This window comes from Equus quagga, chromosome 19, assembly GCF_021613505.1.
Source record: "Equus quagga isolate Etosha38 chromosome 19, UCLA_HA_Equagga_1.0, whole genome shotgun sequence".
In the NCBI taxonomy this organism is placed as follows: Eukaryota; Metazoa; Chordata; class Mammalia; order Perissodactyla; family Equidae; genus Equus; species Equus quagga.
The window spans coordinates 20,179,123-20,191,090 of record NC_060285.1 but is presented as its reverse complement, the minus strand read 5'-3'; the positions used below and the strand labels follow the sequence as shown (position 1 = coordinate 20,191,090).

The 11,968-nt window shown below is 38.8% G+C and overlaps 2 protein-coding genes across 2 annotated transcripts in view; one reads left to right on the top strand and one right to left on the bottom strand.

The window, feature by feature from the left end:
• NUP37 (nucleoporin 37) overlaps positions 1-807 on the bottom strand; it is a 46,510-nt gene extending 45,703 nt beyond the window's left edge. The window contains exon 1 of the mRNA XM_046646843.1: positions 740-807. The gene's annotated coding sequence lies outside the window, so the exon portion shown is untranslated. The remainder of the gene's footprint in view (positions 1-739) is intronic.
• Positions 808-871: 64 nt separating this feature from the next.
• PARPBP (PARP1 binding protein) overlaps positions 872-11,968 on the top strand; it is a 63,165-nt gene continuing 52,068 nt past the window's right edge. Inside the window, exons 1-2 of the mRNA XM_046646841.1 lie at positions 872-967; positions 4,868-5,023. Of these exons, the coding sequence (XP_046502797.1) occupies positions 4,871-5,023 (153 nt within the window). The 5' untranslated portion in view covers positions 872-967; positions 4,868-4,870. The remainder of the gene's footprint in view (positions 968-4,867; positions 5,024-11,968) is intronic.

Below are 11,968 nucleotides of genomic sequence, written 5' to 3'. Positions count from 1 at the left end.
GAGATCACGTTCCAGGGATAGTTATGATTCAGCATGAAAAGTGCTATAAGACAAGCAGGTACAAAATACAGGATCTGGAAGAAGGAGTGCCAAAAAGTGTGATACAAAAATAATATTCACAAAACTTTAACCTGTCAAGGCCCGGTGCGCACTGTGGAAGTAGCACTCTCAGTTAAGACTTATGGATTCTAAAGAGGTCTTTTAAAATTTTAATTGGACGCAAGAGTTGTCCTGAAAACTGTTGGGCTTGGTAACAAACACATACTGAGAATCAGATGAGATGAGTCCCAGCTCAGGGGGCCTATAACCTAGTAACCTTACGAGTGGGCATCCGAGACTGGACATTTGTTAAGGGTGACCAGCAGGTGAGACGCCCTTGGAGGCACAGCGGTATGGGAAGAGCAAAAGATTCGAGGTCAGGAAACTCGGTCCCCTATTGCTCTGATTAAAGTAATGCCCAGTCTTACTGCATTCTTAGGGTCTCACTGTACACAGCGGGCTGAACTTGCCCCTCTAACACTGGAAGGGCAGAAGAGGGAGGGAACACAAGTCCCTGCATAGAGCCCCGATACCTCTCCCAGTACTAAGCAGGTCCCGCGAGACCTTGCTACTCCTCTCCGAGCGCGAGATGAGAGCGAAGAGGGGTGGGGAACGACCGGGAGAGAGGAGGATAGGGTGGGAAAGCGGGGCGGCTGGCAGCAAAGCGACGTGGCCCCTTGGGCTCCCGCACGGTACGCACCAGAGGACGCCGGGAAGCAGCCAGGAGGCAGCTGGTCTCTGCTGGGGGACTGCCGCGGGGGTGCGCCGGCTCTGCTTCCGGGTCAGAGGGCGGGAGCGGCGATTGGCTCACGGGCCCTCCCGCGAGATTTAAAATGTAACCTGCGACGACTCGAACAGCGGCTGTCCTGCAGCCGGGCAGGACTTTTCTTCGGTGCGGTCTGTGCCTCCCGTGTCTCCCTCGAGCTAGGTGAGTCTCATCTCTTCCTCGGCCGCCTGTTACACTTGAAGTGGTGATTTAAGCTGCGGCTTGGGAGGGTTTTTAGGTGACAGCAAAGTGCCATGTGACCGTTTAGGTTATTAATTTGTGCAGTGGTTTCGCGCTGGAGCTTGGCTGGGTCTGGGGGTGTTGAACAGAGTCACTGTATCTAGTGATGGATGGAGCTGGAAGGTCCTGAGGGATCATCAGCAGACCGCAAGACAGGCCCATAGAGCCCTACTTAGGAAACCAGGGTTCTAGTCCCAAGACATACGCAGACTCCAATTCCGCTGCTTTCGCCCTCTCCCTTTTATATCCTCCCAAGGGTCAGTTAGAACCTGCATTCCGACAATGACAGCAGCAACGACTGCCATTTTTTGCTGAGCAGCTATTAAATGCCCACCAGTAGGTGGGTTATTTACTTGTCTAACCAATGTCTCATAATTACACGAGCAGGAGATATCTTCCCGGTTTCGTAAATGAGGAAATTTATGCTCATCAGAGATTTTAAATGCTAAAGGGCATACAGCTAATAAATAGAGGGGCCTGGATATGGACCCTGGTCTGTTTGACTCAAAAGTGTAATTCTTTTAACTATTTCGCATTGCGTCCCCAGTGACAATTTTCTGTCTCGTAATTTTTGCTCCAGCGCAGCTTGGAATCCAGTTTTTTAAAACAAATGTTTATAATTACTGCTGCCTTCTACTACTGTTTTTGTATAGTGCAGCCTGACATTCAAAGTGCTTGCATATTCATTGTCTCGTTGATTCTTGTCACTGGCTGGAAGGTGTTATTTCTGTTTTCAGTGTGGTGATACCTCCACCTAGGCAGTCAGGTATAAAGCTTATTGCCTAACTCACATAGCCAGCTAGCTACTGGAGCCGAGACTAGACCAGGGTTGGCAAACCAGTGGCACTGCCTGTTTTTGTGCAGCCAGTTCCTGAGCTAAGAATGGATTTTGTATGTTTGAATGGTTGAAAAAAACTAAAAGAAGAATAATATTTTGTGACTTGAAAATTATATGAAATTCAAAGTTCAGTTCTTAAAGCACAGCTACGCTCATTTGTTTGTGTATTGTCTGTGGCTATTTTCACACTGCAAGGTCAAGTTGAGTAGTTGTGACAGAGATCTTATGGCCTGCACGCCTCAAGTATTTACTATTTGGCTCTTTCCAAAGAGTATGCCGACCTCTAGATGAGAATGTTGGCTTTTATATGTGCCAGACACTGTTCTAAAAACTTAACTTGTATTTATGTCATTTACTTTTCACAAAACCCCATGAGATAGGAACTATTATTTTCATTTTCAGTACCAGGAAGCCGAGGCAGGGAGAGGTGACGTAAGTTGGCAAAGATCTTGTAGCTAGTAAGTGGTGGAGCCAGGATTTAGAACAGTCTAATTCCAGACTGGTCTTCATTCTTAGCAATCTGAACTCATGGTGCTTTTAAATAGTACCAGTAAATAATTTACTACTAAAGATTTATTTCAGGCAAACTGATCATATCATTGAAGCTTTCCTTCTTCACTTTCTTTTCGTTTTCCTGTTAAGAGAGGAGGGTGATAAGAGAAATATAACTCTTAACTATTTACTAGGATTTGTCTTTATGTAGATATTTTAATTTACAGTCTTCTACCTGTTTCTTTAAATTGCATCACTGATTATGTCTATAAATTGTTATTTTGTAAATGGCATATGCCCATTTTCTTGATCATATAAACCCAAGATGCCTGGTAAACATCTGGGATTCTGTTTATGCTGCATAAAAAAAGAAGAAAAAGATAACAAGGAGTAAGTAAATGGGATGTGTACAGTAAAGTACCCAAAATAAGATAATGACGTGAATATGTTAGAGACTGGGGTACTTAAAACAAAGTAGGAAAAAAACTTTTAGCAGGCGTGTCTATAAACTCAGAGAAAGGAATTGGCTGCCTTACATAGGCTTGGGTATGTAAAATGTTGGAACTACATCCAATTATTTTGAAAAGCTTTTTGTTTATCAGGATAAGAGTATGTAATATAGTGATTTAAGAGCACAGCTTATGGAGTTAGGCATCGTGGGTTTCGGTCTGTTTGGCCATTTGCTAGCTGAGTGACTTGGGGCATCACTTTCTTCCGATGTAAAATGAGGATAATAATAGACTTCCTTCTCGGGCTCTTGTGAAGATTGAATGAGGTAATAAATATTAAGGTTTTGAAAAGTATCTGGCACCAAGAAAGCTCCTAAATATTGGCTATTGTATTGGTTATCTCTTGCTGTATAATAAACCACCCTGAAAACTTAGTGGCTTAAAAACAGCTATTTTATCTGCTTATGATTCTGTAGATCAGCAGTTTGGGCTGGACTCAGTTAGGTGGTTTTGCTGATCTTGCCTGGAATCACTCATGTGTGTCCAGTTCATCTGGCAGGTTGATTGGGGCCAGATAGTCTAAGATATCCTCACTCGCGTGTCTGTGAGTTGGTATTGGTTGTCCACTGGAGCACCTTTGTTCTCCTCCATATAGCCTCTCCTGCAGGCTAGCTTGAACCTCTTCATATGGCAGTCTGAGAGTACCAAGAGAGTAAAAGCTAAATCTGCAAGGCCTTATGTCATGAGGCCTCCAAAACCACCCCCAGGTTGGATGATTTGTTAAGAGAACTCAGAGTACTCAGCATGTAGTCCTACTCATGGCTATAATTTATAGGAGCAAAAAGATACTAAGCAAAATTGGCAAAAGAAGTAAGTATATAGGGCAAAGTCCGGGAGAGATCAGGTGCTAGCTTCCAAAAGTCCTTTCTTAGTGGCGTCACACAGGACATGTTCCTCCAGCAACAAGTTGTGACAACACATGAAATGTTGTCTATCCAGGAAGCTCTGTAGAGACTCAGTGTCCAGGGTTTTTACTGGAGGCTGAACATGTAGGCATCTTCTGTCTACGTTCCAAAATCCAGATTCAGAAGGAAAGCTTGTGTTCAGTATAAACTATATCGTTTGTACCAACAGTTTAGGCACAGTGAGCCTCTCTTGCTGGAAACCCTCCTGAAATCTAAGTTCCCAGATGCCGGCCAATGGCCAACCTTGTAAGCAGGCCTTTCAAAGGACAGCAATGAGGTCTGCTGTATTAACTCTTTTGCACAGGCCTTTTGAGGTCCAGGCTCAGAACTCCCATGATGCCATTGTTGCCACATTCTATTGGTCAAATCAAGTCACAAGACTGACCCAGATTCAAAGGGGTGGAAAAAATAGACCACCTCTTTTGCGACAATATAGGGATGTGAGGAAATTGGCTTTTTTTTTGCAATCTACCACAGATATTACCATCTGTCTCAAAACAAATATTTTTTAAATACAGCTTTAATTAGCTGTGTCTGTGTCTATAATTATAAGTTTGCAGAATTTGCATATCTGTTTTGTATGAATTTTCGGACTGAAGGTTGGATTTTGTTATTTCAAAAGATTTGGCTTAAGAAAACTAAAGGAGAGGGGCTGGCCCCGTGGCCGAGTGGTTAAGTTCGCGCACTCCGCTGCAGGCAGCCCAGTGTTTCGTTGGTTCGAATCCTGGGCGCGGACATGGCACTGCTCATCAGACCACGCTGAGGCAGCGTCCCACATGCCACAACTAGAAGGACCCACAACAAAGAATATACAACTATGTACGGGGGGCTTTGGGGAGAAAAAGGAAAAAATAAAATCTTAAAAAAAAAAAAAGAAAACTAAAGGAGAGGAGACTATGATTGGGCAGAAATTCTAATATTCTGTTTTCCTAGATTTAATTAAAAGCAATCTTAGTAAATATGAAATGACCTTTCGTTCACTACTTATTTTTCTCTAACTCTACTTGCTTACACATGTTAAATATTAATTTCCAATTAAAATAAAACTCTTTAACATTTCATTCTGTCCTACTTTAAGAGGATGGCTGTGCTTAATCAGAAGTCTGTCTTGGATATAATTAAAGAGTTCAGAAGGAATTGGCACACGCTTTGTAACTCTGAGAGAACTACTGTATGTGGTGCAGACTCCATGCTCTTGGCATTGCAGCTTTCCATGGCAGAGAACAACAAACAGGTTAGTAGAATATATTTATGTTAACTTTTTTTTTTAAAGTGAATTTTGGTTGCTTCCCATTTGAATAAGCTTAATTACATTAATTTCTTTGTACTATCTGTCCTCCTGTGATAATATCAATATACTGTTTTCACAAATGCCTCTGCATATCTGTGTTGAAATATTATGATTGGATTTGAAATGACTTGTTTCAAAATTAAGGCCTTTATATGTGTAATTTAACATAGGACAGGTACATTTGTTGTTTAATTTGAAGTCTTAAGATAAACATGCACCTCTTATGATTATTATGGTTAAAAATTATTTTATTTTTATAAGACTTCCTTCCTTCTTTAAGAAGTTCTAGAAGGCACATGTAAATAATGTTTATTTAAGTATAATCAAAGTATTTTATGACTAATTTCAGACTCTGGTATAGATTAATTATTCCTAATCCAGGCTGTGAATCAGAATGATTTGGGATGGCTTTTAAAAAATACTGGCTCCTGTGCCCCAAACTTGGAAATTCTGATTCTCCTAATCTATGCTGAGTCCCTGGAAATTGTCTTTTTTAATATCACTGAAGTGATTCTTACACAGTTGGCTTGGGCCAAACTGGTGTTTGGCATGAGCTCTACCTAAAAGGCTAGAGGTATCCAGATGAGAGAAGGATGAATGTAGGCTAGAGTGGTAAGGAAGGGCTTCTTGGATTTTAGATAGTGTATTTAAAGGAAAGGAAGTCTTGGGATGGGAAGGATTTAAAGAAGAGGTGAAGGAAGGGAAAAGTTAGTTTAGAAGAAGCATCCAGAGGGATCAAAACCATAGTGGTTTGAAGATGGTAAGAAGACTATCTTGACTAGAGAAGATTTTTGAATGGTGGAATTGGTTTCAATGGGTCTGTTGGGCTACATAGTGAAATGACATTCTGATGAATTATTTTAATCCTGTATGTCAGTAGTTCTCAAACTTTTAGATTTCATATACCAGTAAAATTTCCAAAAAAATATTAGATATTGACAGATTTGAACATTTCTGATGTTGGCAAATAAGACCATTGAGAAAAAATAGTTACTAGAATCATCATTTTGAAAAAGGAAGACTATTTTAACACGTAAAAATTAGGAATTATATAATCTTAAAACAAGACATACTCTTTCCTGTGTGCGGCAGTTTTACATATTTAAAACAATGTATATTAAGATAAATTTTGAACATAGAAAAATTTTGACAAAATTCTATCTTATGGAGTCAGTCATTCTTTCAACAAGTATTTATTGAATTTTTGCTATGTGCCACACATTATTCTAAGCATTAGGAATATAGCACTGAAGGAAATCTCTACTCTTATGGGATTAATCTAGTGAGGAGAGACAGGTAATACTCTAATAAATAAGATAAATAGTCTTGTAGGTCATAATAAATGCTACAGATAAAAATAAAACAGATGCAACTAAGGAGTCTATAGAGTTTAGGGTGGAGGAGTTCTTGCAATTTGAATAGGGTGGTCAAGGAAGGCCTCATCTGGAAGTTGCCATTTGGGCAAAGATTTGAAGAAGGAGAAGAAGGAACTAGTTTTGGGAATTTTTGTGTGAAGTAACTACCGGGCCTGAGGTGAGAGTATGCCTGGCATGTTCAAGGAACAGCAGGGAGGCCAATACAGCTATTTAAATAGATGTTAATTTCTTCTCTCGTTTCCCTCTTCCACAGATTTCTTTTCTCTTTTCTTTCTTTTTTTTTTTTAGCCTCTACTATGTGCTAGGCATTGTGGTAAGTGTTGGGGTTAAAATGGTGAGCAAAATGAGACATGGCTCCTGCCTTCATGAAGCTGATTGCCTCGTAGGTAAGGCAGACATTAATTAGAGAATAATACAAATAAATGCAAAATTATATCTGTGAGAAGAAGAGATATAAGATACCATGAGACAAGGGAGTTGACCTGGTCAGAGAGATCAAGCTCAGCCCTAAAGGAAGGAGAGGGTTAACTAGGCAGAGGAGTGGGGAACAAGAGGAGGATTGGGGAGCAGCATATGCAGGGGCCCGGGGGCAGGAGACTGCAGGTAGCGTTTGAGAAAATGCAAAAGGGCCCATGTAGCTGAAGGGGTGGTGGTGGTGGTTACACGTCCAATTTGTCTGTTCCTTGTTTTTAATCACAGTCATTGTTAAACATCTATTTTACAGAGGTATGTTAAAAAAACGTAAGTGGCACTTTTTTGACTTTTTATTTTGAAAAAATATTAAACTTCCAGAAAAGTTTAGTATATTGAATAGTACTAAATTTTAGTTTTAGTACACTGAAAACTGCAAGAATAGTACACTAAACTGTATGCCCTTCACTTAGATTTACCAATTATTAACATTTTGCCGTATTTGCATCATTATCCTTTTTATATTTTTGTATGTGTGTATAAATATAAGTATATATACACATATACGCATATGTGTTGTACACATAGATACATACATACATACATATTATTACTACTCCGTATGAAGTATTTGATAGTAAGTAGCAGACATTCTGAGTCTTCATCCCTAAATACTCTTAGTGTTGCATGTTCTATGGGTTTTGACAAATGTATAATGACATGTATTTATGATCATAGTATTATATAGAGTAGTTTCAGTGTCCTGAAAATCCTCTGTGCTCCACCTATTCATCTTTCCCTCTCCCCAACCCCTGGCAACCACTGATCTCTTTATAGTCACCATAGTTTGACCTTTTTCAGAATGTCTTGTAGTTAGACTCATATAGTATATGGCCTTTTCAGATTGGCTTCTTTCACTTAGTAATGTTCATTTAAGGTTCCTTTATGTCTTTTCATGGCTTGGTAGCTCATTTCTTTTTAGCAGTGAATGATATTCCATTGTATGAGTGTATTAGTTTATTTATCCATTCACCTTGTTATACTTTTATTCCAACCAATATCTGATAAAATATTCAACATTTAATAGTTTTTTAGTTTAATTATTGTTGGATTTTCTGCTATCATCCTCTTTATTTCCAATATCTCTTTTTTGTTCTCTCTCTTTTTTAGAATATACTATTTTTGCTTCCAGGGTATAATATTTTATCCTTTGAAACTATTAATAATATTTTGTTGAGATTTTCTTCTTGCATAATCTTTTTCCTCCAAGCTCCTTGTTTTTGTTAGTTTTATTTGGGAAGGATTTCCTTTCTTCCTATTAGAGACTTCTTCATGATGATGGTCCTTGGCCGTCCACGTATATTTGAATAGAGCACTACACTGCTTATTGGAAGCTCTGTATGCGGGTTAGGGCTCGTCAACCTAATCTGACCGGACCACTTGGGGAACCTTTGATATCAATATCTTTAGGATATCCCTTTTGGGACAGTTTCCTTAGAAAAGGATCTCCTTTCCTCCTGCATGTATGGTGTAAGTTGAGCTGCCAATGTGTTGGGTACCTGAATGGAGTGTTAAAATTTAGATGATAAACTGTCTTGTGATTGCTATGGTTTTCATCCAGGTACTCTTGTCCTCAGCTGCACTTTTCAGTTCATAGATTCTGTTTTACCCTCTCTAGGGAATAAACTTCCAATTTCTGCCAAGATAGATGACTTGTCTCCTCTGTCTCAGCAGAAATTAATTATTAGGCAAAAATCTAAGTGAAGATTACCCAGAGAGGTAAGCACAATACTGAGGCTACTTCAGAAATCTCTTCACTGGCAAGTGTCTCCACCATTGCCTCTGCTTGGCAGATTTTTTTTCTAGTGGACATACTAAGAGTGTCAGCCTTTAGGGGCTTTGGGCTTTATATGGCAGGGTGGGCAGGGAGGGTCTCTGATCCAGCTTCTCACCTTTCTTATGCTCAGTTTTGCCTCCTAAACTTTGTGCCCAGGGTCCATAAATACAAGGTTCTGAGTGCCAGGGAGTAATAGATACCAGGGGAACACAGGTCCCACCATTTGCTTACCCCTTTGTATTGGCACTTTCTCATCCTTTTTGACCATTTATAATTTCCCTTCTCTTGTGGACAATTCAGTCATGCTTAAAAAATTTTCCTATTTTGTTCTTTAGTTTTAGGTAGTTTATACTAGGAAGGGTTTCTCTGCATTTTCAGTGGGGCAAATTGCCCTGTTAATATGTCTATTTTAAAGTTATCACAGATGGTATGCATTCTTTCTGCATCTTGTTTTTTATCCTCCAACATTGTGTTCAAGACCTCTTCAGGTACTGATAGAAATGGTGATCTAATTTATTCATTCTAAGTCATCCTTTGTATGACTGATACATTTTGTTGATTGATGGACCTTTGGGTTGTTTGAGGTTTTTTTGGTACTACAAACAGTTCTGCATTGAAATGAAGTATCTGTGCACTGCATAAGAGGTTCTCTAGGCCGCATACCCAGTGGGTCACGTGATAGGTACATCTTTAATTTCACTTGATACCATATTGGTCTTCAACTTGGCTGTTAGAATTTACATTTATGTCAACAGTATAGGAGAGTACAATTTTCTTATCTCTCTTTCTATATTAAATGTTGAACTTCATTAGAAAAGAGAAAAAGTGGTATTTTATTTTAATTTTTCTGATAACTAGAGCATTTAAACACCTCTTAAAATGCCTATTTGACCATTTAGGTATCCTCTTCTTAAATTGTCTGTGCATATCCTTTCCTTATTTTACTGTTGAGTTGCTTTTTTCCCTTTCTTACTCTTTGAAAACGTTCTACATGTATTTTAGGTACTGTCATACACTTAGTTGATATCTTCCAGTGTGCTCCATTTTACCTACTTTCACTGGATATACTTCCCTTATGTTGTTTCACCAGTATTTATGTGCCAGACCTCTCTACTGAGTCTTACTCTGGTGTGGTCAAGTACTCACTGGATATTTTACCTTGATGTTCCATTACTGTCTACGTAGCAGTTTTTAAAAGTAGACCACATTGTTTGCTCCCTTGACTTACCATCCTATTTATATTTTTCATCTCAGTGGTCTATACCATTGTTCATTCAGTCACTGAAGCTAGACACCCAAGCGTCATCGTAGAGTCTCTTTCCTTTGCTTCCCATTGCAATCCATATCCATGTCTTGCCAGTTTTACTGTCTGAGCATTTTTTTAAAATCTGTCCTTTAATAATCTGGAGAAATAGTACTAACGTAAGTAATAGAATCTGAGGATATTGTGTAAATGGAATGGGCTAGCCAAAGATTAAACTTTGGTGACCATACACTGGAAAACAAGGAGAGAGAGAGAGAGAGAGAGAAAGGAGGCAATTATTATTATTATTTTTAAGATTTTATTTTTTCCTTTTTCTCTCCAAAGCCCCTCTGGTACATAGTTGTATATTCTTCGTTGTGGGTCCTTCTAGTTGTGGCATGTGGGACGCCGCCTCAGCGTGGTTTGATGAGCAGTGCCATGTCCGCGCCCAGGATTCGAACCAACGAAACACTGGGCCGCCTGCAGCGAAGCGCGTGAACTTAACCACTCGGCCACGGGGCCAGCCCCAGGAGGTAATTATTAAGAATCATTATTGTATAGTGCTTGAGGGCTGTTGTTCTGGAATCAAATAGACCATGTTCAGATACCTCCTATTGTTTGTTTGTTCATGAATAATTTTAAAAAAACAAATAAGGCAACAAGCTAAGTGAAATATACTCTGAAAAAAAATGTAGTTCTTATTGTAAAAAAATATTGAAATATTCAATCCAAGTCAGTTTTTCTTTAGGGTCTGTCTATGTAGCATTCACGCATAGTCTCTTTCTACTTGTTAATTTTCTTGTGAATTCACTTAATTCACTGTGAAAGTTCAGACTCTGGGTGGGAAAGAAGAGGAGCGGTGAATCGCACCTGAGCCTTTCACAGTTTGCGTGTGTGTGTGCGCGTGTGCAGTGGAGATGGTGAGTTAGAGTTCAGTGTTACTTTAACTCTCCATGAACAGAGTTGGCTCAGGCATCCCCAGCTGTGCTCAGACTTCCACGTCAGTTATAGCAATATGAAACAACATGCATGTATTCCTGCAGGTGCATTCATACGTAGTATATAGTAATAAAAGGGTAGAGCTGGTTGCATATATCCTTCACCTATATTTTTCACCCTGTCTTTGAGCTCTATTTAAGTTTTTAATTCTCTGGAGTTTGAGAACGAGTCCCTAAAGTATAGTCCTTGTAACTGAATTCGACTACAATAAAACTTTGAATACCTAGTACAGTTGTTAGTCTGTCAATTGACATGTTTGTTTTCTTAATTTCTTTAGTGGGGAAAAAGAAAAAGTGTGTTAAAATAATCTTTGAGTCTTAGGTTTTTGGCATGTTTTCTGAGGGGGAAGATTTTTATCTTAAATCATATGACACCTCTCCAGAAGTTTTATACTGCTAAAGATTTAACCTATGAATAGATTCGTTGAGGACTATTGACTTCATTATATGGCAAATAGACATGACTTTGTTAGGTTGCAAATAATAGTCCAGCCTTTCCTTTCTTTGGAATTAGCTTCATAGTTTGAATCTTTCTGGCAGTTACGTTATGAAGGCTATTTTTTGTCTTCAGTAGCCTTAAGAACATTACGAATATGCCATTGGATGAAACAGACAAAAATATTAATTTTATAACTTCATGAAAAGCAATCACAGCACCTGTAGTTGACTGTCGGCTGTGAAATGACTTAACAGTGACATAAATAAGAAACTCCCTCCCCCAACAAAGAAACTAACAATTATCTTACTTTGAATAAGAAAAGAGAAAGGAAACTGACATTTTTGATTACCTACCATTTATCAGGTATTATTTGACCGGTAAAATCTCATGTTATAAGCAAGGAAACTGACTCAGAGGGATTTCAGTACTTACCCAAGGTCACACAGCCAATTAATGCTCTTAAGTAGACCTGGTAGCTTTTCTCTTTGGATAACAACAAAAATTCTAGTTAGTTAAAATTGTAAAGTTTATTTAAAATTTTGAATAATTATAAAAATACCTTTGATAAAATATAAAACATACAA